General features: G+C 42.5%; 1 protein-coding gene across 1 annotated transcript in view; it reads right to left on the bottom strand.

Annotated features, from left to right (window-relative positions):
• CACNA1H (calcium voltage-gated channel subunit alpha1 H) overlaps positions 1-27,777 on the bottom strand; it is a 391,999-nt gene that overhangs the window by 89,005 nt on the left and 275,217 nt on the right. The window contains exons 8-10 of the mRNA XM_069734647.1: positions 23,203-23,295; positions 17,044-17,824; positions 12,183-12,583 (exon numbers count right to left, since the gene is read on the bottom strand). Of these exons, the coding sequence (XP_069590748.1) occupies positions 12,183-12,583; positions 17,044-17,824; positions 23,203-23,295 (1,275 nt within the window). The remainder of the gene's footprint in view (positions 1-12,182; positions 12,584-17,043; positions 17,825-23,202; positions 23,296-27,777) is intronic.

Here is a 27,777-nt window from a genome sequence, read left to right as displayed (position 1 = left end):
TGCCTATCCCGAAGAGGCCTTGGACGCACATTTCCATGGACTTTATTTCGGATCTCCCTGTCTCTCAAAAAATGTCCGTCATCTGGGTTGTGTGTGATCGCTTTTCTAAAATGGTTCATCTGGTACCCTTGCCTAAGTTGCCTTCCTCCTCTGAGTTGGTCCCTCTGTTTTTTCAGAATGTGGTTCGTTTGCATGGGATTCCTGAGAACATCGTTTCTGACAGGGGATCCCAGTTTGTGTCTAGATTTTGGCGGACGTTCTGTGCTAAGATGGGCATTGATTTGTCCTTTTCGTCTGCATTCCATCCTCAGACGAATGGCCAGACTGAACGAACTAATCAGACCTTGGAAACTTATTTAAGGTGTTTTGTTTCTGCTGATCAGGATGACTGGGTTACCTTTTTGCCGCTGGCCGAGTTTGCCCTTAATAATCGGGCTAGTTCTGCTACCTTGGTTTCTCCTTTCTTTTGTAATTCGGGGTTTCATCCTCGTTTTTCCTCTGGTCAGGTGGAACCTTCTGATTGTCCTGGAGTGGACATGGTGGTGGATAGGTTGCATCGGATTTGGAGTCATGTGGTGGACAATTTGAAGTTGTCCCAGGAGAAGGCTCAGCAGTTTGCTAATCGCCGTCGCCGCGTGGGTCCTCGACTTCTTGTTGGTGACTTGGTGTGGTTGTCTTCTCGTTTTGTTCCTATGAAGGTCTCTTCTCCTAAGTTCAAGCCTCGGTTCATCGGTCCCTATAGGATCTTGGAAATTCTTAACCCTGTGTCGTTTCGTTTGGATCTCCCGGCATCGTTTGCTATTCATAATGTGTTCCATCGGTCGTTGTTGCGGAAGTATGAGGTACCTGTTGTTCCTTCGCTTGAGCCTCCTGCTCCAGTGCTGGTGGAGGGAGAATTGGAGTATGTTGTGGAGAAGATCTTGGATTCTCGTGTTTCCAGACGGAAACTCCAGTATTTGGTCAAGTGGAAGGGTTATGGTCAGGAGGATAATTCTTGGGTGGTTGCCTCGGATGTTCATGCTGATGATTTGGTTCGCGCTTTTCATAGGGCTCATCCTGGTCGCCCTGGTGGTTCTCGTGAGGGTTCGGTGACCCCTCCTCAAGGGGGGGGGTACTGTTGTGAGTTCTGTTTTGGGGCTCCCTCTGGTGGTTACTGATGGTACTGGGTGACTTGTCTTTCCTGGGTTTCTGGGTTCCACCTGTTCCATCAGCATATGGGAGTTTCCTATTTAACCTGGCTTTGCTGGCATTTCCTCGCCGGTTATCAATGTATCCAGTGTGTCTTGTTACCTCTGCTCCCTGCTCCTAGAACCTTCTGGACAAGCTAAGTTTGGATTTTCCTGTTTTGTGTTTTGCTTAATTTGGTTTTTAGTCCAGCCTGCAGATATGTGATTCTCTGCTGCTGGTTGCTCTAGTGGGCTGAAATTGCTTTTCATGTACCATGAGTTGGCACATGAGTTCAAGTAATTTCAGGATGGTTTTTTGAAGGGTTTTTCGCTGACCGCGCAGTTCACTTTTGTATCCTCTGCTATCTAGCTTTAGCGGGCCTCATTTTGCTGAAACTGTTTTCATACTACGTATGTGCTTTCCTCTCATTTCACCGTCATTATATGTGGGGGGCTGCTATTTGCTGTGGGGTATTTCTCTGGAGGCAAGAGAGGTCTGTGTTTCTTCTGATAGGGGAAGTTAGATCTTCGGCTGGAGCGAGACGTCTAGGATCATCGTAGGCACGTTCCCCGGCTACTTTTATTTGTGTGTTAGGTTTAGGGTCGCGGTCAGCTCAGGTTCCATCGCCCTAGAGCTTGTTTGTATCTGTGCTTGTCATTTTTGTGATCCCCTGCCATTGGGATCATGACAACTATCATCTTCCTACGCTTGTTGTTACTTCCTCTCTGTGTGCGTGCCACAGGTGGGGTAGTCGACCCTGGGAGCTCTGAAGTAACATCTGCCATTATCCCGGCGAGTCAGCGGAAGGGTGAGACTCTTTAATTTGCACCATCTTGGGGCATTTTGCTGGGACAGTTCTATGTGTTATCTGCCTGTTTTTGTGGTTCAGTAAAGCATTGACACACTGTTTTACCCTCACCCTGTATTGTCTGAGTAGCGTTTTGCCCACATAAGAGGGAGAGCGGGCTTGCGGTGGTACGATCGCTGGTGCATGCGGTTTCGGCTACCGGACCTGGCTCCCATCTGACCACCCACGTGTCATCACATACACCATATCTCCACCTGCAGAGTTGGCACAGCTGTGTTAACAGGACCTGTGTGATGTCACAGTCATGTGATTAGTCACATGGTCTGGGTTCAAATGACTGGCCTTGAGAGGCAGTCTGTGTGTGTCACCGCTGTGTCAGAGGCTGCAGACAGTCACAGCGCATCTAGCTGCAGAAGGTCTCAGCGGTTGGCTTTGCAGATTCCTTCCTAGTTCTTCTGACTTTAGGACCCAGTGGCAACCTCCCCGGCTCTAGTTGACAAACCTAGGTGGGGATGTTTATAACCCCCAGCTTGCTGCTAGGAGTTGCGGTTGATATTTCTATTTCCAGCTCCCTGTTACAGCTTGGAGCTATTGCAGTCGGCTATCTTTCTCCTTGGTGTTGCTGGAGGACGTCTGTGTTTCTCTCTGAGTTTACTCAATATAAGTTTTTCCCCTTATTTGTGCATCCCATCTGTCTTTAGCGGTAGTGGGGAATGACTAGTGCTCATCCTGTCCTTCCCGATGCAGGGCTTATTGCGAGGGTCAGGCAGGAATTAGGTATCCTGCTCGGCGATAGGTGCGGAACCTATATAGGGATGAAAGGGCAGACAGGGTGACTTAAGATCTGTCTTGGGGTCTCCACTCTCCCCTTCCCTAGTGTTTGGTTCCCTTTTCCTTATCATTTCATGTTGCACTGTTATGCTGCTCTCAGATTACATGATGGCACTGATATGTTTAATTTTATTAATGTGGTCTCCTTGGCTTATTAGGGAAGGATCCCACAAGACTCTCCACCTTTGGTGCAGATTTTTTGTGGATGTCGCTGTGGGGAAAAAAAATCCCAAACATTGGACTTTTAACCTTACTAATGTTTTAAATCCCCAAATTGGAACATTTAAGTTGCATCTGAAAGGAATTCCAACAAAGCGCCCACTGTGGGTAGGTTTTGTATAAATCCATGGGGGCATGTATACACGAGCCTGTGGGCATGTATTGGCCTTCCTTTGCCAAAGTGATAAATGTTTCATTGCCGCATTCCTCAAGGCCGCGAGGTGAACGTTGTGTTGGTTCCAATTTCACATTTTTCTGGACTTAGTTGCAGATCCACAACAAAGTCTTCAACAGTTGGGTTTTGATGCAAATTTTCACTTCCTCATTAAACTTAAAGGTTTAAAAAAAAAGACTTTGTTTATGGGACCAGTCCACGACATAAACCGACTGGTTGTGGATTTAAGCATGAATCTGCAAGAAATGGAAACGCTGCTAGATGAAGAACCACAGCTGCAAAGTGGAAGTGGAAATTTGAAATTTTCAGCTGAAAACTTGATCTGTAGCCGATCACAATTTTTCAGCCCGTGTTGATCTTATAATGTGAGGACCACTTGGACCCCCGGCCCCTACCGATCCTGACAATTACATTTCTGTGAACTATGGTGCCCTGGCTTTGCACTGTGCAAGGAAACTTCAAGCTGCAATCTCCTGCACAGCAAGGTGGATGGGTCACAGCTGCGCAGGGGGAAAAAAAACAATAAATAGGAGCTGCAGCCTCGCCCTTCTCTGGAACGATTGGGGTGGCAATCACTTAAAGGTTTAATCCTGTCTTCAAAAATAGAGATTATTGGATAGAACTTGTAAAAACAAGCTTTTTATAATTCTTAGCCAGTCTTGAGATATTAACAACTATTCTTTTGTTTACATGTTAGATAGCAGTGGTGGTCGGTCTCCATGGTAGCGAACTGTAAACAAAACATAAGTGCTAATATCTCAAGAACGGTTGATCATTTTAAAAAGTAATAAATTGCAAAATTGCTTGTAATTGCAAGAACTTTCCACCTATACCCATTCATGAATATGGGAATCTACTATATAATTGTCTAAGGCAGGGGTGTCAAACTGCATTCCTCGAGGGCTGCAAACAGGTCATGTTTTCAGGATTTCCTTGTACTGCACAGGTGATAATTTAATCACCAACTCATTATTTGTGTTGGTGATTAAATTATCACCTGTGCAGTACAAGGAAATCCTGAAAACATGACCTGTTTGCAGCCCTCGAGGAATGCAGTTTGACACCCCTGGTCTAAGGGTCACTTCCGTCTTTTTGTCTGTCCTTCTGTCTGTCATGGATATTCATTGGTCGCGGCCTCTGTCTGTCATGGAAATCCAAGTCGCTGATTGGTCTCGCCAGCTGCCTGTCATGGCTGCCGCGACCAATCAGCGACAGCCACAGTCCGATTAGTCCCTCCCTATTTCCCTGCAGTCAGTGCCCGGCGCCCGCTCCATACTCCCCACAGTCAGTGCCCGCTCCATACTCCCCTCCAGTCACCGCTCACACAGGGCTAATGCCAGCGGTAACGGACCGCGTTATGTCGCAGGTAACTCTGTTACCGCCGCTATTAACCCTGTGTGACCAAGTTTTTACTATTGATGCATAGGCAGCATCAATAGTAAAAAGATCTAATGATAAAAATAATAAAAAAAAAACCTGCTATTCTCACCTACCGTAGTCCGATGATGCGCTCGCGCCTGCCGCCATCTTCCTTCCCAGAGATGCATTGTGAAATTACCCAGAAGACTTAGCGGTCTCGCGAGACCGCTAAGTGATCTGGGTAATTTCGCAATGCATCCTGGGAACGAAAGATGGCGGCAGCCGCACGCACATCGCCAGAGGTTCGCTGGATCCTGTCGGGTGAGTATATAACTATTTTTTATTTAAATTATTTTTTTTAACAGGGATATGGTGCCCACACTGCTAAATACTACGTGGGCTGTGTTATATACCGCGTGGCTGCTATATACTATCTGGCCAGTGTTAGATACTATGTGGGCTGTGTTCTATACTACGTGGCTGTGTTCTATACTGCGTGCTATATACCAGGGGTGTCAAACTGCATTCCTCGAGGGCCGCAAACCATGCGTGTTTTCAAGATTTCCTTAGCATTGCACAAGGTGCTGCAATCATTATGTGTGTAGGTGATTACATTATCGCCTGTGCAGTACAAGGAAATCCTGAAAACATGACCTGTTTGCAGCCCTCGAGGAATGCAGTTTGACACCCCTGCTATATACTACGTGGCCACTGTTAGATACTATGTGGGCTGTGCTATATATTACGTGGGCTGTGCTATATATTACGTGGCCAGTGTTACATACTACGTGGGCTGTGTTATATACTGCGTGGCTGCTATATACTGCGTGGCTGCTATATACTGTGTGGGCTGTGTTATATACTATGTGGGCTGTGTTATTTACTGCGTGGCCTATATTAACGCATCGGGTATTCTACAATATGTATGTATGTATATAGCAGCCACATGGTATATACCACAGGCCACGTAGTACTCCTATATACTACGTGGCCTGTGCTATATACTATGTGGCTGCTATATACATACATACATACATACATATTCTAGAATACCCGATGCGTTAGAAACGGGCCACCATCTAGTAATAATATAATAATAACCACTTTACCACTCGTAAAGTCATGGGAGATCCTAGGTAAATAAAATGGGAATACTCCTTTAATTCTTTCTGTAATAGAGAAGTAGTAGATTAGACGTGATCAGCAATAATGAGCAGATGTGGTGTTCACCTGTAAATTATCCCCGTTCACAGCTCGTGGCCGTGTTGAATGTCTCTCATGATGGTAGATGTTCTAAAACAGCAGATTAAAATGCCATGTTTACCCAGCAGAAAACATACAACAGGCAACCATGTGAGTTACGAGTATCAAGATGAGATAGTCTGCGAACTCCCACTCCCGACCAGGAATCAATACCAGCCCACGTCTAAATCAATCCCTCCAGCTTAGCGGCCGCGGTGATCTAATAAGAACCGTATAGTCAGTGTTTCGCCTGCTGGATAACAGATAGAGCTTAGTCGGGGTTTGTTTTCTCTTCTACTTATATTTGTTTTCCTAATTTCTTTTTTCTTTATTATTCTCACGGAGTGGATAAAAAAAAATCATTCTCTGTTGAATATTTTCTTAATACAGATATTTATAGAGCAGAAGTAAGGTTTTTCTGATACAGAACTCCAAATCTCTTACACGGAGGACTACCAGGAGGAGCCACCACTAGAGGGAGCTCTGAGACAATTTCTTTCAAATTCAGCCACCAGGTCAATCCACTGATCACCCTCGGTTTCGCTCCAGGCAAAAAAATAATTGATTTTGCCTAGAGGAAGCCACATTAATCCTGGGATTTTCATCTGTTTCACTGGTTGCGGGGAATACATAGAATTACATGGTGTCCATTCTAAACAAATGAGTTTAATTCACTAGAATGGGAGATGCTCCTGGCTTGTAGAAAGGGTTCTGAGTGGGAGACCTCCCTCTATGACGGCTATGTACCGCAATAAGTCATATCAGTAAGGAGACAGCAAGACGTAGAGGCCAAAAGGCTCTCGTACATAAAATGGCATGGCATGCAAGGAAGAGCTACTACCAGGGCAGTTTTAGGGAAGGACTGGATCCCCAGGAACTCCATCAATAGAGAGTGCCCCAATCAGGGGGTGGGCAAATGGCAGGTTTTGATGGGCAGTTTTAGGGGACGAAATCTAGACGATTGCCTATGGCCTCCCCCTTCTTTATTAAAGACTGTATCCCCAGGAGCTCCATCAATAATGATTCCACCAAAGGCTGGATGCCCAGGAGCACCATCAAAAAAAAGAGAGCACTCCAATCAGGGGGTGGGGAAAGGACTTGGCGAGAAGGGGTGCTACCAGGGCAGTTTTGGAGGATGAAAACTCGATGATTGCCTATGGCCTCCCTTTTCTTTGTGAATCCCCAATAACTGGATTGTCAATAGACAGTGCCCCAAACGGGGTGGAGAACGGACTTGGTAGGAAGGAGCACTACCAGGGAAGTTTTAGGGGATGAATACTGTGCAATTGCCTATGGTTAAAATATCTATAGATCCTATAAAGAATGATAAAAGATTGATGTCCCCCCATAGACTGGCCATCAATATCCAACCAATCTCTCCCCCAAGCCATGGCCAGTTTGGCAGCATGATCATCCAAGAAGCTTTGATTGATGACATTCTCCTTTTGCATCAATTATAGCATCAATACGGCGTGTCATGCCTGATCAGTCTGTGGCACTGCTGAGGGGTTATGGAAACCCAGGTTGCTTTGACAGCAGCCTTCAGCTCGTCTGCATTGTTGGGTCTGGTGTCTCATCTTCCTTTTGACAATACCCCATAGATTCTCTATGGGGTTAAGGTCAGGCGAGTTTGCTGCCAATCCAGCCCAGTGATACTGTTGTTTTTACACCAGGTATTGGTACTTTGGCAGTGTGGACAGGGGCCAAATCCTGTTGGAGAATGAAAGTTCCATCTCCACAAAGTTTGTCGGCAGAGGGAAGCATGAAGTGCTCTAAAATGTCCTGGTAGACGGCTGCACTGACTTTGGTCTTGATAAAACACAGTGGACCTACACCAGCAAATGACATGGCTCCTCAAACCATCACTGATTGTGGAGACTTCACACGAGACCTCCAGCAGCTTGGATTGTGGCCTCTCCTCTCTTCCTCCAGACTCTGGGACCCTGATTTCCAAATGAAATGCAAAATTTACTTTCATCTGAAAACATCACCTTGGACCACTGACAACAGTCCGGTTCTTTTCTCCTTGGCCCAGGTAAGAGGCTTCTGGTGTTGTTTATTGGTCATGAGTGGCTTGACACAAAGAACGTGACACTTGTAGCCCATGTCCTTGATACGTCTGTGTATGGTGGCTCTTGAAGCAATCCAGTCCACTTCTCAGCAGCAGTCCACTTCTTGAAAATCTCCACCAAAGTTTTGAATGGCCTTTTCTTAACAATCCTTTCAAGGTTGCTTGTGCACCTTTTTCTACCACACTTTTTCCTTCCACTCAACTTTCCATTAATATGCTTGGATACAGCACTGTGTGAACAGCAATGACCTTTTGTGGCTTCCCCTCCTTGTGGAGTGTGCCAGTGACTGCATTCTGGACATCTGTCAATTCAGCAGTCTTCCCCATGATTGTGGTTGTGGAGCTACTGAAACAGACTAAGGGACCTTTCTAAATGCTTAGGAAGCCTTTGCAGATGATTTTTGTCAATTACCGTACTCTAATTTACTGAGATAATGACTTTTGGGTTTTCATTGGCTGTTAAGCCATAATCATCAACATTAACAGAAATAAACACGTGAAATAGATCTCTCTCTGTGTAATGACTCTATAGAATATAGGAGTTTCACTTTTTGTATTGAAGAACCGAAATAAATTACCGTAACTTTCTGATGATATTCTAATTTTGTGAGAAGCACCTTTACATATTGAAGGGTTACACAATTTCCCAGCACATAAAAGCCAATCTGAAGCCGTAGTGCAGCCACAGCATCGGTCTTGGGGTCTGGAATGAATTTCCATGGCACAAGAGAAGAGTTTATCTTCTAAGGAAAGTCGCGGCACCTCCTCAAACAATACGCTCATTTAGATTCTGTGCCTGGATTCCTTCGAAGAGGAGGCCCCATCAAAAGACTTCCGCATCAATATACAAAAACATCAGGGCAAGCGCAGGGAAAAGCCGGGAGAAACGCTGCCTCTTATTTGCACTTAAAAGCTAAATCTTTCATTAGCATTTTAATAAAATATTCCTATTTTTCTTTGGCGGAAGCCACGCTGTGTGTGAAAAGCGGCTCAGCGAACAATGGGGATTTTTACAGGGCTGCCGGCCCATTAGCCGCGCTCATCTTCTAGCACAAGGGTATTTATTGTATATACCAAAAGCTGCTCAGCCTTATAATGAAAGCTACAAAGACCACCGCTGCTGTCACCCTGTCACCTCCACTGCCAAATCCTTCTGTCTGAAGAGAATTTTGCATTGCTGGAATCAAACTGCTCACGTCGATGTTCATATACATATACAATATGCACCAATTAGTCGTAACATCAAAATCACCTAATATCGTGTACATCTCCTTCTCCTGCCAAAAAGCTCTAAGTCCTGTACTCTAAGCTCTAAGACCTGTGAAGGCGTGTGGGATCTGGCACCAACACTTTATACACAGATCCTTAAGTTGTGAGGTGCGGCCTCCACAGATCTGGGGGTTATCCTGTTCCCCAGACCATTCCTGACTGACCATTATCCTGCAAACAGCCAGACTTCATTCCATAGCAGCATTAATGTAAGGCCACGGCCATGTCACCAGTCAGCAGATAAACTTCTTTGGATAGTTTTGGTAGCTGCTGTATATTACAAGACCTGCCATATACCAGGAATGCCCCGCAGGATCTGCCATATACAAGGAAAACCCCGCAGGACCTGCCATATACCAGGAACGCCCTACAGGACCTGCCATATACAAGGAAAGCCCCGCAGGACCTGCCATATACCAGGAACGCCCTACAGGACCTGCCATATACCAGGAACGCCCCACTGGACCTGCCATATACCAGGAACGCCCCACAGGACCTGCCATATAGCAGGAATGCCCAACAGGATCTGCCATATACAAGGAAAACCCCGCAGGACCTGCCATATACCAGGAACGCCCTACAGGACCTGCCATAGACCAGGAAAGCCCCGCATGACCTGCCATATACCAGGAACTCCCCACAGGACCTGCCATAGACCAGGAACGCCCCACAGGATCTGCCATATACCAGGAACGCCCTACACGATCTGCCATATACCAGGAACGCCCCACAGGACCTGCCATATACCAGGAACACCACACAGGACATGCCGTATACCAGGAATGCCCTACAGGACCTGCCATATATCAGGAACGCCCCACTGGACCTGCCATATACCAGGAACACCACACAGGACCTGCCATATACCAGGAACACCACACAGGACCTGCCATATACCAGGAACGCCCTACAGGACCTGCCATATACCAGGAACGCCCTACAGGACCTGCCATATACCAGGAACGCCCTACTGGACCTGCCATATACCAGGAACGCCCCGTAGGACCTGTCATATACCAGGAACGCCCCACAGGACCTGCCATATACCAGGAACACTTTGGTTATTTAACCATTTTTGTGCCACATGGGGAAGTGCTATATCTTTAGGTTAACTGAGATACAGTACAGACCAAAAGTTTGGACACACCTTCTTATTTAAAGATTTTTCTGTATTTTCATGACTATGATAATTGTACGTTCACACTGAAGGCATCAAAACTATGAATTATCACATGTGGAATTATATACTTAACAAAAAAGTGTGAAACAACTGAAATGATGTCTTATATTCTAGGTTCTTCACAGTAGCCGCCTTTTTCTTTGATGACTGCTTTGCACACACTTGGCATTCTCTTGATGAGCTTCAAGAGATAGTCACCGGGAATGGTTTTCACGTCACAGGTGTGTCCTGTCAGGTTTAATAAGTGGGATTTCTTGCCCAATGAAAATACAAAAAAATCTTTAAATGAGAAGTTGTGTCTAAACGTTTGGTCTGTACTGTACATTGGCAAACATAATATGAAATGGAAATATTTTATATTATTTTACCATCCTTAATATTTTCTTTACATATTTCTGTATTCTTTTCTTATGTACATGTATAAAAGATTCGGCTACGAGGAAGTGGAAGAGGAAGGCGGAAGAGACTGTGAATTGATAATATGCTGTGGGATGGAGGCGCGAGCGGATCACCGTTGAGGCTCTGCAGGAAGCGCCAATATGCAAAAATTCCATCCGACCGAGTAAAGCCCTTGTCATAGCGGAGGTTTTTTTTTTTTTTAATCTACAAAATGTTGATTGAATTTGTCGGAAGCCACAACACAGAGCGCGACTCGTCTTCTGAGGCCTCATTTTCTTGACTGTTTCCTGCTCATCTTCATTTTCTGGCATCCGGATGAAGAAAAGCCAATTAACCTTTGAGGTATCGGCGCTTCTCTTAACGAGCAGGATCCCGAAATGTCCTAATTAGTGTTTGTTGTCGATGGAACTTGCTTAGGACCCGAAACGTGCGGTAAATAGCGAGATGTCTGCACAATATAATTGCAGCAAATTTCTATGAAATTTAGCACAAATTAAAGACTTTAGTGTGACCATGTGCGACGCTAAGGAATCCTCAAGTCCATGTCCTCGTCTAACCCTTCATAGTACTAAAAAGCTCAAGAAAACCATAAAGATCATGCCATTATTTGACCATTGCTGAAAAATTTACTCAAAATTGAGGTCTACAAATTTGTGTAGTCAACCTGAATAACCAACCTTCGCTCTCAAATCTGAGATATGAGAAGTTTTTGGTGGTAGCCTCATACTACTGTGCTCCGATGACAGTGGGTGGTCATCAGGGCCACAAAGAATTTTTGTTTCCTGACTTGGATAAGTGGTTCTATCAGGTCCATAAAAGCAATATGGATTCTTCGAGACACTACAGATCAGATATGATTTGATTAAGAATGGAAAAATAGACATGGCCTACTCTCATCTCACCCCTTTGTGAGTCCTCCTACCATGAGTATCCACTGAGTGCAGTGATAACCAAGTCAATTTTCCCACTATGTATTATGGACCAGCAATTTGGAAAACTAGGCAGATAGGGCAGATTTATAACAAATTAGGACCATAGATGGGCATGGTTTTGCTCTCCATAGACCAGTCCATAGAGTTCTACATCCATCATCTTATGGAGTCCAGCAACAAAAAAAGCCTTGTTTGGTTTCAAGACCTGCATGATGACTTTGAAAGGGTTTGGTCCATTGATAAATGTCTGATTGCTGAGGGATGCCAATGATCATAAGGGTCTTGAGTCCACATGGACACTACCACTCCATTCATCGTCTATGGGACTGTACTTGGCCATCTCCGTCAATCCCATAGACTTTAAATGGAGTAATAGTGAGCATACATGACCACTGGTCAGTGAGGGTCTCAGCAGTGCCCCTCCCGAGCAATTATCCTTTTATCACTAACCCCTTTTAAGGAGCAGTCACACAAACCTAAACTGGAGTACTGATGACAACCAACTTCTAAGCTCATAGACCTTCACCTACCTGCTCATGATACTCGATGCCCATACTGAGGGTATTGATCAAGATGGCGATCATGATCCCCCGGTTGAAGTACTTGCTGTCCACGATCCTTTTCAGCCGGTTGGTGAATTCTTCCCAGAGTTTGCAAATCTTGTTCACCTCTTTCTCTTTCTTCTTGAACGTCTTCACTTTCTGGACTTGATCTCTTTGGTCTCCGTGCCTCAAGTCCTGGGTGAACTCGTAAACTCCGTTTGTGTCTGACTCGCAGCTGTCAGAGTCACTGAGCTCCAGTTCTGGATTTTCTAGGAGATTGGCGCAGTAAACGCAGTTCTGGAGCTCGCAGATGATCTGGCTTGGCTGGGGACTTGGCAAGGAACAAGGGACGCTCAGACTTGATAATTTGCTGGCGCTTCGGCAGAGGCCTACAAGGAGAAAAGGGAAATAAAACCTTAAAATCTGTCATTGCGGTGGGAAAACTTCTTTTACTAAGCTTCTCTCAGCACAGACCACATCAAAGTTGAATGCGCCAAGATGCAAAGAGTCAGTAAAAGCCAAACGATGGCGAATTTTTAATCTAACCCAGTTGCAAAATTGCATTTTAGCCCCAAATACATGCATTGATTTATATAAAAAAAATAAAAGGGACAATCACTTTAAGTGGACCTTCAGCCCCTTACCATAAATTTAAAGTGTCTAGATGTGGAATGTAATTCTAGCTTACCCCCAATGCTCATCAATCCTGATCGAAAATACGCCCACACTCGACAGGAACATCCATTTTTAGAAAGGTTTTATATAAAGGGCCTGAAATTTGCTGTGATTGTTTATGAAAAAACTGGAACCTGTGCATTTACAGCTAAAGGGCACCACGTTGGGAACCTTGTTTGCCCATCATTTCCTATTGAACATTTGGCGTTACCATGCAAAGGGTGGTGGGTAGCAGGTGGAGGGCACCCACAGGTTGGTTTTTGGCTCTTTATTTGCCTAGTTGTGTCCCTGGCTGGTAAGGTATTCAAATTTAGAGGAGACCTGTTGACAAGAAAGACCGTATATTTTTCATATATATGGTCTAAGAAACTGGAATCAGAAGAAATAAACTTTGACTAAATTGCAGTCACACTTAATACAGACTTAATATTGCCGCCTGCTGAAAGTAAGCGTTTCTGTAGGCATTGTGGGGAAAGCGGCAGTGCTGACACAGCGGCGGCTTCCATTAAATTCACCATACACATGCAAATCAGCCTCCAGCTTTCATCCAAACATATGTGCTGTGAATGAAGAGCTGCGAACATCGACTTATAGGTGCCGTCCCCGGGGGAATGTTTATGAGATAAACACTGGCGAGCCGAATACGCCTGGAAAGTACTTTGAAAATTTGTCTCGTTCCGATTTTTCGAGTCTTGGGATAAATTGATCTCGGCAAGGTGGTGCAGGCAACAAGACGATCATTTATATACCTGACTGGAAAAAATGCTGACATTTCGGGGGAATTTCATGTTATTTCTTTGTAGCTGTTTGGGCTTTGATTTTATTTTACAGAAATTCAACTCCTTAGCATAGGCATAAAGCTACATGATAATAATATTAGCAGTCTCCACTAGGGGGAGTTGATGAGCTAATTGCATACTGTTTAAAGCTCCAACTAGTGGTGGCTGCAGACAGAATCTACAGGGAGCTCCCCTAGTGGTGGCTGCAGACAGGATCTTATGTATCTCTGTATACATGGAGCTCCCCCTAGTGGTGTCTGCAGACAGGATCTTATCATGTATCTCTATATACAGGGAGCTCCCCCTAGTGGTGGCTGCAGACAGGATCTTATGTATCTCTGTATACATGGAGCTCCCCCTAGTGGTGTCTGCAGACAGGATCTTATGTATCTCTGTATACAGGGAGCTCCCCCTAGTGGTGGCTGCAGACAGGATCTTATCATGTATCTCTGTATACATGGAGCTCCCCCTAGTGGTGTCTGCAGACAGGATCTTATGTATCTGTATACAGGGAGCTCCCCCTAGTGGTGGCTGCAGACAGGATCTTATCATGTATCTCTGTATACAGGGAGCTCCCCCTAGTGGTGGCTGCAGACAGGATCTTATGTATCTGTATACAGGGAGCTCCCCCTAGTGGTGGCTGCAGACAGGATCTTATCATGTATCTCTGTATACAGTGAGCTCCCCCTAGTGGTGACTGCAGACAGGATCTTATCATGTATTTCTGTATACAGTGAGCTCCCCCTAGTGGTGACTGCAGACAGGATCTTATCATGTATCTCTATACAGGGAGCTCCCCCTAGTGGTGACTGTAGACAGGATCTTATCATTTATCTCTGTATACAGGGAGCTCCCCCTAGTGGTGACTGCAGACAGGATCTTATCATGTATCTCTGTATACAGGGAGCTCCCCCTAGTGGTGGCTGCAGACAGGATCTTGTCATGTATCTCTGTATACCGGGAGCTCCCCCTAGTGGTGGCTGCAGACAGGATCTTATCATGTATTTCTGTATACAGTGAGCTCCCCCTAGTGGTGGCTGCAGACAGGATCTTATCATGTATCTCTGTATATAGGGGGCTCCCCCTAGTGGTGGCTGCAGACAGAATCTTATCATGTATCTCTGTATACAGGGAGCTCCCCCTAGTAGTGGCTGCAGACAGGATCTTATCATGTATCTCTGTATACAGGGAGCTCCCTCTAGTGGTGACTGCAGACAGGATCTTATCATGTATCTCTGCTTACAGAGAGCTCCCCCTAGTGGTGGCTGCAGACAGGATCTTATCATGTATCTCTGCATACTGGGAGCTCCCCCTAGTGGTGACTGCAGACAGGATCTTATCATGTATCTCTGTATACAGGGAGCTCCCCCTATTGGTGACTGCAGACAGGATCTTATCATGTATCTCTGTATACAGGGAGCTTTCCCTAGTGGTGGCTGCAAACAGGATCTTATGTATCTCTGTATACAGGGAGCTCCCCCTAGTGGTGACTGCAGACAGGATCTTATCATGTATCTCTGTTTACAGGAAGCTCCCCCTAGTGGTGGCTGCAGACAGGATCTTATCATGTATCTATGTATACAGGGAGCTCCCCCTAGTGGTGACTGCAGACGGGATCTTACCATGTATCTCTGTATACAGGGAGCTCCCCCTAGTGGTGGCTGCAGACAGGATCTTATCATGTATCTCTGTATACAGGGAGCTCCCCCTAGTGGTGACTGAAGACAGGATCTTATCATGTATGTATGTATGCAGGAAACATCCCCTACTGGTGATTGCAGGCAGTGGGAATCCTATGGCATATGGATAAGGAGTTGCCAAACTGGGCATGAAAGTGCAGCACAGTTTTTGTACCTTCACAGTCCTCCTTGCAGAGCAGTATTTCCATGAACTTGGATACAATTGGAACGGCCCCAGTGCAGGGAAATCTGCACATTTTCATTCTCATAATTTGTGAGATCCCAGTGGTTAGAGCCCCAATTATGCGGCCACTTACCGAGATGGTTATACACCTATGGTTCGCAGTCACAGCATCTTGATGGCTGCCAATTTGGCAGGTGCCCACTATTATTTTTTACAAATGAGGGGCACCCCAGAGGCTGCTGTAAATGCTTCCTGATGTTAACAGGGTTTTGTAAATGGTAACTGGTGACAGTGGGAGCGACAAGTGGCGGAGAACAAGTCGTACTTGCTCCTTACCCAGAAGAGGAAGGAGCCGCGCTCTCTGCAGCACAACGCCAGTACTAGACATTAGTCTCTCTTTAATGGAGCCGTTTCTCTCCAGATCACCACGCAGCTATTTATGTAGCGCAAATGTATGCAATTATACTTAAGTGTTTATGTTCCCATGCTATGAAGCCATTGCTCGTGATTTCCTTCCACTCGGCTGCGGGGCAGAGTAATGAGTTATCCACAACTGTGATTATTACCTTCAGCCATTATTATATAAGTCACATCAGACCCAGCCAAGTCAAGGATCCGGCGTGAATACTTAATATACCGAGAATTGACTCGAGCGTTGGACAACGGGCAAAGCTGCAGTGGATATGCAATTCTCTAGTGGAACTCTTAAAGGGCTGGTCCACTTGGACAATTCTCCTTAACGAAGTGTCAATGATGAGCAGATTACAGGGCGTCCTGGTGCTGGGTCTACCAGTGATCAGCTCGGATCTGTGAGTAAACCTGTCGGCAAGTGTTTAAATTTACCTGCAGTGCCCCAACAGGGAAAATGATGCATTACATCATGTCCACTAACACCAATAAGATGTCTGTATAATACGTGGACATGTTGTGTCCTCCAGAGTTTTTTTTAAGATCATGTGTATGTTCCCCACAAACATTGGTCTACGCTCAAGAATAAAGAAATTGTTCTAACAATAAAGAGGTATTCCTATAATAGAGATTTATAGCATATCCATAGTATATACCATACATGCATGACTACTGCAGATCCCACCTGTTCAAGAGTGACCACCTCTATAGTAATTATCTGCCTAAAAGTGGCAGCCTGCAGATATCTCACAAATCAAGACAGGGGTCAAGGAACCCAAATACTGATGACAAGTGCAAGACTCAAAGGTGCCCGATGGGAGAAGATGGAGGGAGAGGTGCCCATGTGCCCAACTCTCTCCATTCACCATCTTTGAGCATGCTCAAATGCTTTCGTGACTTCAATGACCACTTTCCATGGCCAGCAGAGAAGGAAAAGAGTTGAGCAAAATTGGTCCTCCATCACCAAATAGAAGGCCCCCCTAATCTTGAAATTGGTGTGGGTCCCAGAGATGTGACCTACAACTATCAGACATTTTAAGATGTTTATACCCCCTAAAAGCATATTACAAAACAATTGGGTGATATCTTATTTTTGACTCCCGGAACAAAAATGTGTCCCTTACCGTGTTCTCCCACGAGGTGCTGGAGCTTTCCATAAGACTCGGCATTCAAACTGACGGGGCTGTTCACCAAGCTGACTGGAGTACTGCCACTACGTTTCCCTTTTGGCAAAGTTGCAGGACTGGTTTTACTGGTGGGGGAAGGCAGGATGGTGGGATAGTTCATGTTGGTGTGGTTAAGCCCAACTTCCAGTTTGGTGTTTGAGGAAGCATTGGAAGACTTACAGGATTTCAACTGGTGTCCCTCAAAGTGGCAATCCGCATGGTAGATGCTATGGACGGACTCACTGTTAGCTGATGTGTTCAGGTGACCAGGGGATGGAGGAAGAAGCCTAAGCTGATTTTTTGGCTTCATGATCTTCATCTCTACGTCACAAATCTCAGGACTTGACCTGGGTCCACGAGGACTACCATTGGTGATGTGATAATGGTGATGATGGTGGTGGTGAATTAGATGATGGATGGAGGTGATTCTTCGTTTGCACTTGCGGCCCCGGCCCTGTCCATTCATTGTACTGTTGGGGTTGACTTTTTTCCTCCGTTTGTTTTGCCAATTATTATATAGTCTTAGCGTCCGCCTCTTGACTTTCCTAAAGATGTGGCAGATGTACTTTAGTAATTCCTCGTAGCAACTTCCCGGCTCGGAGAAGCTGGCGATTGTGCTGTCGTTGGAGAGGTAACGAGCCCGTTGCTCTTGCATTAACTGATTCTCCCGCTGTTTCGTTTCTGAAAACTGTGTTGCTATCACAACCAGGCACAAGTTTATCATGAAGAAAGAACCCACCTAAGGGAATAAACCATTGAAAATAAAAATGGCATGAAAGGAGATCTGAAGCCGCAGAGCACAATGTTAACATCAAAATATGTGTCCATTAGACAGGGATGCATAGAAACATATCCAAGATTTCCCGTAGGAGAGCAATTTTCTTCCACTTGTCTCTTTGGTACGGGCAATGCGGTATAAGGGTAACATACGGTAGGTAGCCATAGGTGCTACACAAACAAAAACACACACAGAGAATTTGGCTGATAAGTTAATGTCTAAAGTTGCCTATATACTTTAAATTTCTCCCAATATCCCCTTAAACTTAGCTCGAGATAAGCTGCTCTAAGACTCCTCTGGTGGAAACCCACTGGAACAAAAGATCAGTCATATTCATCTCTAACATATCCCCTCTTCACACCAACATCTCCCATCAGTTAGGACACCTGATATACATTAGACTAATGCATAGGCACCAATACATTCTCACCCTATGGGGTGAATCTAAAATGATCACAGATTACAAAAAAAATAATATCTATCCCTGTTTCGTAATTTTCACCTCAAAATAAGCGAAATAACCTGAAAGAGATGCAGATAACTCAAAAAGAGGCATTGATTTATAGCCCATTTGTGGAACCGTAATGGGTGAAGCTTCAACCCCTGGTAGCTTGTTAGCATGTCATCAAATTATATAAATTATCCTGACTTTTCAATACAAGTATACTTAGATACGATTCAATAAATTAGCAAAACTAACTAACTTCTTTTTTAAATCAATAGGAACTATATTATTCATAAGGCATTGATTTATAGCCCATTACAGTGCTGTACGGCAGACCTTGCTTCTGTAACACAAAGAAAAATGTTGCAGTATTAACCATTGAGGCTTGTTCACCAATATCTGCAGGCAGTGCTTCCCTAATATAATACGAGTATTGTAAATATTCCTGGTTGAAATCCAATTTCTGGAGGGTATTAAACATTTTTATAGTTTTTCTCATAATCCATCAAATAGTTAATTTAGGTGTGAAGTATGGAAGGTTTTTTGTTCTCACATTATTATATTATAACATAACATTAGAGATGAGTGAATTTAATCTATGATAATTGAATTTGTTTATATTTTAAGGAAATTCTCTTAGCCAAATTCAAACAAATTGTGTTTCCATTCAATTGGCAAAAAATATTGGTTGACATTTAACAAAAAGCAGAAGTTTGAGGCAGTGAAGGCTCACATGACCTCAGGCATGGTCATGTAGGATTCTCCATTGTAACTTTAAGTTATCACATCCCATGATATAGCACAGCCTTTTAGGTGCGACTATCAAAGCCTGTATAAAAGCAGAGGCAGAGAATGCAGCAGCTGTGAATCTGGATTGTGAGAGTATGCCACAGCTCATAGCTATGGATATCGGGAGAGCAGGGCAAAAAAACACTGAATAGACTGTACAGATAGTGTGTAACAGCACAATGGTGAGAAACAGCTATCGTCACTGTGACAATACTAATGCTGTGTTTTCGTTACAGAGCTTGAAAGGGGTTCAGTATATTGTCAATAAACTTAGGCGCTTCACACACGTTTTTTTCAGGGCAATTTGAGGCTTTGCAGTATTTATGATTTGCAGCAAATGGATCTGTTGCAAAATTATTATAAATTTTTTTTAAATTGCGAATTTAAATTTCAAAAGATTCCCTCATCTTTATATATTATATAAAACACATTATAACACTTTAAGACTATAGGTCAGACTTGTGTCTTTTTTCAACCTTTTTGGAGCAGAAACTCAATGGAAACTCTCAAAATCCTCATCCAAATCTCAAAACTCTTCAGAAACCTTTAAGTTTTTTCTTAGTTTCTATTCTGAAACAGATTCAATGTGCACAGAGCCTCGAAAGGGGTAGTCCGCTACTAAGACAACCCTTTCTTAACCTGAATGTTTGGCCTCTTTAAAATAAAAACACCTATACTCACATACCCTCTGACGCCGACGCCATTCCAGCGGTGTCGGCACTCGTTCACGTCACGTTGTTATGTCAAGCGTGCCCTGAGCCCAATCACGGTCCTGGCCTTCAGATATGTAAGGTATCAGGTACCAACTGCCTCTTCTACTCTATGCACCTAGCCTTATGATCTCTATGATGTTTCAGTCACTTTGGTGAACAGTTGGTGCTTGTTATGTTCTATGGTTTCCACTAAACTACTATTTGTAAACACGTACTGTGTATATATATTTTTTTTTTACCCATTTTGGTGTAAAATATATGAATGTACAGTACAGACCAAAAGTTTGGACACACCTTCTCATTTAAAGATTTTTCTGTATTTTCATGACTATGAAAATTGTACATTCACATTGAAGGCATCAAAACTATGAATTAACACATGTGGAATTATATACTTAACAAACAAGTGTTTATATTCTAGGTTCTTTAAAGTAGCCACCTTTTGCTTTGATGGCTGCTTTGCACACTCTTGGCATTCTCTTGATGAGCTTCAAAAGGTAGTCACCGGGAATGGTCTTCCAAAAATCTTGAAGTAGTTCCCAGAGATGCTTAGCACTTGTTGGCCCTTTTGCCTTCACTCTACGGTCCAGCTCACCCCAAACCATCTCGATTGGGTTCAGGTCTGGTGACTGTGGAGGCCAGGTCATCTGGCGTAGCACCCCATCACTCTCCCTCTTGGTCAAATAGCCCTTACACAGCCTGGAGGTGTTTGGGGTCATTATCCTGTTGAAAAATAAATGATGGTCCAACTAAACGCAAACCGGATGGAATAGCATGCTGCTGCAAGATGCTGTGGTAGCCATGCTGGATCAGTATACCTTCAATTGTGAATAAATCCCCCACAGTGTCACCAGCAAAGCCCCCCACACCATCACACCTCCTCCTCCATGCTTCACGGTGGGAACCAGGCATGTAGAGTCCATCCGTTCACCTTTTCTGCGTAGCACAAAGACACGATGGTTGGAACCAAAGATCTCAAATTTGGACTCATCAGACCAAAGCACAAATTTCCACTGGTCTAATGTCCATTCCTTGTGTTCTTTAGCCCAAACAAGTCTCTTCTGCTTGTTGCCTGTCCTTAGCAGTGGTTTCCTAGCAGCTATTTTACCATGAAGGCCTGCTGCACAAAGTCTCCTCTTAACAGTTGTTGTAGAGATGTGTCTGCTGCTAGAACTCTGTGTGGCACTGACCTTGTCTCTAATCTGAGCTGCTGTTAACCTGCGATTTCTGAGGCTGGTGACTTGGATAAACTTATCCTCAGAAGCAGAGGTGACTCTTGGTCTTCCTTTCCTGGGGCGGTCCTCATGTGAGCGAGTTTCTTTGTAGCGCTTGATGGTTTTTGCCACTGCACTTGGGGACACTTTCAAAGTTTTCCCAATTTTTCGGACTGACTGACGTTCATTTCTTAAAGTAATGATGGCCACTCATTTTTCTTTACTTAGCTGCTTTTTTCTTGCCATAATACAAATTCTAACAGTCTATATTCAGTAGGACTATCCGCTGTGTATCCACCAGACTTCTGCACACCACAACTGATGGTCCCAACACCATTTATAAGGCAAGAAATCCCACTTATTAAACCTGAAAGGGCACACCTGTGAAGTGAAAACCATTCCCGGTGACTACCTTTTGAAGCTCATCAAGAGAATGCCAAGAGTGTGCAAAGCAGTCATCAAAGCAAAAGGTGGCTACTTTGAAGAACCTAGAATATAAGACATAATTTCAGTTGTTTCACACTTTTTTGTTACCGTAAGTATATAATTCCACATGTGTTAATTCATAGTTTTGATGCCTTCAGTGTGAATGTACAATTTTCATAGTCATAAAAATACAGAAAAATCTTTACATGAGAAGGTGTGTCCAAACTTTTGGTTTGTACTGTATATTTACATATGTATATATTTACTTTTGTTTCTGTTTTGTCTTCTAGCGACTTAAAGAATAAGACTCGGGAGGGTGAAAATGTCATATATTATTCCCGGATGCTTTCTAATTGTTTGTTTTGCTCCCATTATGATGAATAAAATTCACTTTCTTTGCATATATAACCATTAGAGTGTGCAGTGTTTTTTCAAAACTTCTGACACTGCTGAAACGGCGTCGGCACTGGAGGTGAATACATGAGTTGTTATTTCAACAGGGGCAAATGATCAGATGGAGTAGGTGTTATCCTAGTAGTGGACAAGTCCTTTAAGGCTATAAGTACATGGCGATTTTCGAGGAGATTTTGGAACAGACACTGAATTGAAACTCTCCAAATCCTCCTGCAAATCTCAAAACTCCTCATAAACGTTGAGGTTTTTGCTTTGTTTCTGCTCTTAAATCGCAGCGAAAAGACTCCGTGTGCACATAACCTTTAAGACTGAATAATCAGCAATGAATAATAGTAAATTGCTTTAAAAAAAAAAAACCCTCAAACTGTTTTGTAACTGTAAAGGAGAGGATAAACTTTAAAGGGGTTTTCCAAATTCATTATGGGGTGCAGAGTCCGTCCGGACCCCTATCGGGAGACACGTATGGCCGGAATGTAACTTAGAACAATTTCATTCGCCAAATTACCTTTTATGCACAAATTGTCTGTGTTTGGTAAAAACAGGAATTCTTATGAGTTTGATACATTTCTGCCTGCGTCTGTGTGAGCACATGGTATAAATAAAAACAAATGTTTGTGTTACATTGTTTTTGACGGCAGTATCCTAATTAGGGATGTCTCTGTCTACATAAGGAAACAATTTGCGAATAAATTAGACAGTAATGTCACTTTAACCTCTTATTTACTGATTTACGATCCTTAAAGGGGTTTTCCGGATTCAGAAAAACCCTCTTCCAAACCCTCGGTTTGCCTCACTCTCCCCTGGTCCAGCGCTGAGTCTTCCCTCCTTCCCTATTGTCTTCAGCAATGCCTACACGTTGATAACACTGCAGCCAGTTGACAGCACGAGCCGCTGAGCTTTCTGATTAGCTGCAGCGCTTTGGACGCGATGTCAGAACTGCAGACAATGATAGACACTGGGAGCAACGGGGAAGACACAACATTGAACCCAGGAAGGGTGAATAAAGCAAACTGTAGCAAAACCAGAAAACCCCTTTAAGAGTCAATGGCACTTACTGTCTCACTTTTGCCACAGTCCTTTTTTGCAGTGGCCAAACTGACCATTGCGTAGAAAGAAGCACAATAAAAAATGTATCATTGTAAGGTCTAAAAGGAAATGGGCCAACAAAATTAAGAAGAAATATATACGGTATATAAAAAAGTCACTTCCAGGTCTAAAATGATCTCAGAACCAAAAAGTGATGTCACAACCTTGAGAAATTTCTGCAAAGAATTTTGTACAGAAAAACTGGTGAACTCCCCACATCTGGTAGACAAATGTGACAAATCTGATACTTACTATTATAAGTAGTATAAAATATATAAAATTGTAAAAAGAATGTGCATCCATGACATAGTACATGATGTCCACCCACCCTTCCAGGGTTATAACCTACGGGAGAAGAAAAAGGTGAATGTTAGAGAAAGAAAAACAAATAATTGTGGAAGGTTAATTCACATCTACACACTATGATAGATTACTTATATTCTTGTACATAGGAGCAGTATTATAGTAGTTATATTCTTGTACATAGGAGCAGTATTATAGTAGTTATATTCTTGTACATAGGAGCAGTATTATAGTAGTTATATTCTTGTACATAGGGGGCAGTATTATAGTAGTTATATTCTTGTACATAGGTGCAGTATTATAGTAGTTATATTCTTGTACATAGGGGGCAGTATTATAGTAGTTATATTCTTGTACATAGGAGCAGTATTATAGTAGTTATATTCTTGTACATAGGGGCAGTATTATAGTACTTATATTCTTGTACATAGGGGGCAGTATTATAGTAGTTATATTCTTGTACATAGGAGCAGTATTATAGTAGTTATATTCTTGTACATAAGGGCAGTATTATAGTAGTTATATTCTTGTACATAGGGGCAGTATTATAGTAGTTATATTCTTGTACATAGGAGCAGTATTATAGTAGTTATATTCCTGTACATAGGGGCAGTATTATAGTAGTTATATTCTTGTACATAGGAGCAGTATTATAGTGGTTATATTCTTGTACATAGGGGGCAGTATTATAGTAGTTATGTTCTTGTACATAGGAGCAGTATTATAGTAGTTATATTCTTGTACATAGGAGCAGTACTATAGTAGTTATATTCTTGTACATAGGAGCAGTATTATAGTAGTTATATTCTTGTACATAGGAGCAGTACTATAGTAGTTATATTCTTGTACATAGGAGTAGTATTATAGTAGTTATATTCTTGTATATAGGGGCAGTATTATAGTAGTTATATTCTTGTACATAGGAGCAGTATTATAGTAGTTATATTCTTGTACATAGGAGCAGTATTATAGTAGTTATATTCTTGTACATAGGAGTAGTATTATAGTAGTTATATTCTTGTACATAGGAGTAGTATTATAGTAGTTATATTCTTGTATATAGGGGCAGTATTATAGTAGTTATATTCTTGTACATAGGAGCAGTATTATAGTAGTTATATTCTTGTACATAGGAGCAGTATTATAGTATTTATATTCTTGTACATAGGAGCAGTACTATAGTAGTTATATTCTTGTACATAGGAGTAGTATTATAGTAGTTATATTCTTGTATATAGGGGCAGTATTATAGTAGTTATATTCTTGTACATAGGAGCAGTATTATAGTAGTTATATTCATGTACATAGGAGCAGTATTATAGTAGTTATATTCTTGTACATAGGAGCAGTACTATAGTAGTTATATTCTTGTACATAGGGGCAGTATTATAGTAGTTATATTCTTGTACATAGGAGCAGTACTATAGTAGTTATATTCTTGTACATAGGAGTAGTATTATAGTAGTTATATTCTTGTATATAGGGGCAGTATTATAGTAGTTATATTCTTGTACATAGGAGCAGTATTATAGTAGTTATATTCTTGTACATAGGAGCAGTATTATAGTAGTTATATTCTTGTACATAGGAGCAGTATTATAGTAGTTATATTCTTGTACATAGGAGCAGTATTATAGTAGTTATATTCTTGTACATAGGGGCAGTATTATAGTAGTTATATTCTTGTACATTTGGAGCAGTATTATAGTAGTTACATTCTTGTATATAGGAGTATTATAGTAGTTATTTTCTTGTACACAGGGGCAGTATTATAGTAGTTATATTCTTGTACATAGGGAGCAGTATTATAGTAGTTATATTCTTGTACATAGGGGGCAGTATTATAGTAGTTATATTCTTGTACATAGGGGCAGTATTATAGTAGTTATATTCTTGTACATAGGGAGCAGTATTATAGTAGTTATATTCTTGTACATAGGAGCAGTATTATAGTAGTTATATTCTTGTACATAGGAGCAGTATTATAGTAGTTATATTCTTGTACATAGGGGCAGTATTACAGTAGTTATATTCTTGTACATAGGGGCAGTTTTATTTCTAGTCTTATAAAAGCAATACATTTTTCTGGCAGTTCCTAATTATTTCATGCTAAGTGCATTGCTCAGAAATAAGTTACGTTTATCATTATTACAGGGCACTAACAGAAGTTGATAATAGCAGCGTAATACTTAAAAATGGAAAAAAAATCTTGAGTTACCTGGGATTACCTAGCAAGAATATAAATGGTTAAAAAAAAGCGTAAAATGATTTAATTCTTTGTTTTTTGCATTTCTCATAGTTTCCGATTCATCTCTCATAATTAAGCTGCATGAAGGAGATAATTATTTCTAAGCAGACGTAGTAACATCACAACCGGCTGAAGGTATCTGCGCTCACAACATGAAATTATTTATCAGCCTGAGATCATTCCCGTCATTAAAGGACCCTGTATCTGTAGTGTACGCTGGAATCACACCGTGCAGTTAAAGCGACAGTGCATATTTATGCACGTTCAGAACTTGGTAGAGAATTCCATAGGTGAAGATAATGGAGAGATTGAAGAAGTCTACAACCCACATTGGGACTCATTATTCCGCAAATATCACATAGTCAGCCATTCATTTGAATAGTCAGCATGTAATTCTGCTTTTCTCCTGCAGGGGTCAGCGCAGCTATGTGTGGCAACAATAAGTGAGTGCTGGGAGTCTATGAAGCTGGATTTTACAATATTAGACAGCCGCATCCGTCTTGTAGAAAACCCCTTATTGTGTTGTTTGTGTTTTCCGCAACAACATTGGGGTCCGATGCTATGGAGATGCATATTTCATGCTTAGTCCAGGCAGCTGCATAATCAGCATTTTTGTTCTTTTTTTATGCCGCAAAGGACCATGAAATTGCTTGCTTTTCTAAATCTTGCATCTTGTATCATTGCTTCGCTCCCCTTCCCCCGCTTCCACCCTAACGAACATACTGGCATATCCAGATTCCTTATGGCTGAAGAAAAAAACTCCCATTTTAACAAAAGTGTAGATAAGGTCTATCAGACTCATAATGGTGGCCGCTCCGTGCCATAAATATGGAAAAATTGTTATCTGGTGTAAATGCTGCTGTTCTCCTGAATTCGACGCTGTTTTTCTTTTTTTCCTGCACCTCTTTGCTCCTGAGTTATGGCCCTTTCTTCCCTGTATATACATATCTAGCCCTTTTAGCCAAGTGGGGGTGGTCTTCAAAAATCACGCCCGCAGAGAACAGCTGAAGACCACACCCACATGGCTAATAATACTAGATTTATATACAAGGATGAGAGGGCTTTATCTTAGGATTGGAGTGGCGCAGGAACAAAAGAAAAGCATCGCCGGAATCAGGAGAATGGTGGCGTAAGTGGCTCTAATCCCTCTATTCACTTATCTTCGAATGCTTCCAATATTTTGACTTTGGGGATGAAATAAATAAATTCAAGACCATTGTTGCCCTCCCCAGGAGTAGTACTCCAAGAACAAGGAATATAAAATAGTTTGCGAGGTCACAAAGGAACCCAAGGTAACCGCTGAGCAACTAAAGTCTTCTCTCACAATGATGTGCAAGGTAAAGTCATGGCTTTCCAAAAGGAACATTGCTTCCCGTTGGTAGCTTACTAAAGATCACCTGGATAAGTGAGAAGGCTACTGGAACGATATTTAGTGGATGGATATCTTGGTGTTATATGAGCTGTATATGGCAGTATTATATTGACACCATAATGTGGTATTTTATGAGCTACATATGCTAGTATATTGACACTATACGATGACATTAAATTAACTGTATAGGACAACATTATCTTGGCACCATATGGTGGTATAACATGGACTGTATATGGAAGTGTTATCTTGGCAATATATAATAGTATTATATGGACTGTATATGACAATATTATCTTGGCAATATATAATGGTATTATATGAACTGTATATGAAAGTATTATCTTGGCACTATGTGGTGGTATCATATGGACTGGACTGTGTATGGCAATACTATCTTAGCACTATATGGTGGTATATGGATTGTGTATGGCAGTATTATCTTACCATTATATAATGGTATTATATGGATTGTGTATAGCAGTATTATCTTACCATTATATGGATTGTGTATGGCAGTATTATTTTGGCACTATAGGGTGGTATTACGTAGGATGAAATCTATATTTGAGTACTTGTCACGCCTGCAATGTATACTTGTATTTACAACCTGGGAAAGTGAAGCGTGACACATCCCGGGTCTCCTGATCACGTGCCCGTTGGATGATGCTCTGAGAATTCAGCCATAAACTGGGTCTGTCTTCCCTCTTGGATTATGTGGCCTTTCCCAGACCTCTAATATAAATAGAATTCCTATGAACGGGTCCCTGGCAGAGGACGAGGCCGGCAGACAAGCTCACAGTGTTATTAATGCCATCAATGCTTAGGTGCTATACACATACATACAATGACTATGTCAGCTCTGCTACATCTCTATGGCAGGTGCCTCTGAGACAGGTGGGCA

Source organism: Ranitomeya imitator, chromosome 7 (assembly GCF_032444005.1).
Source record: "Ranitomeya imitator isolate aRanImi1 chromosome 7, aRanImi1.pri, whole genome shotgun sequence".
Classification (NCBI taxonomy): Eukaryota; Metazoa; Chordata; class Amphibia; order Anura; family Dendrobatidae; genus Ranitomeya; species Ranitomeya imitator.
This window is presented reverse-complemented; position numbering and strand designations above follow the sequence as displayed.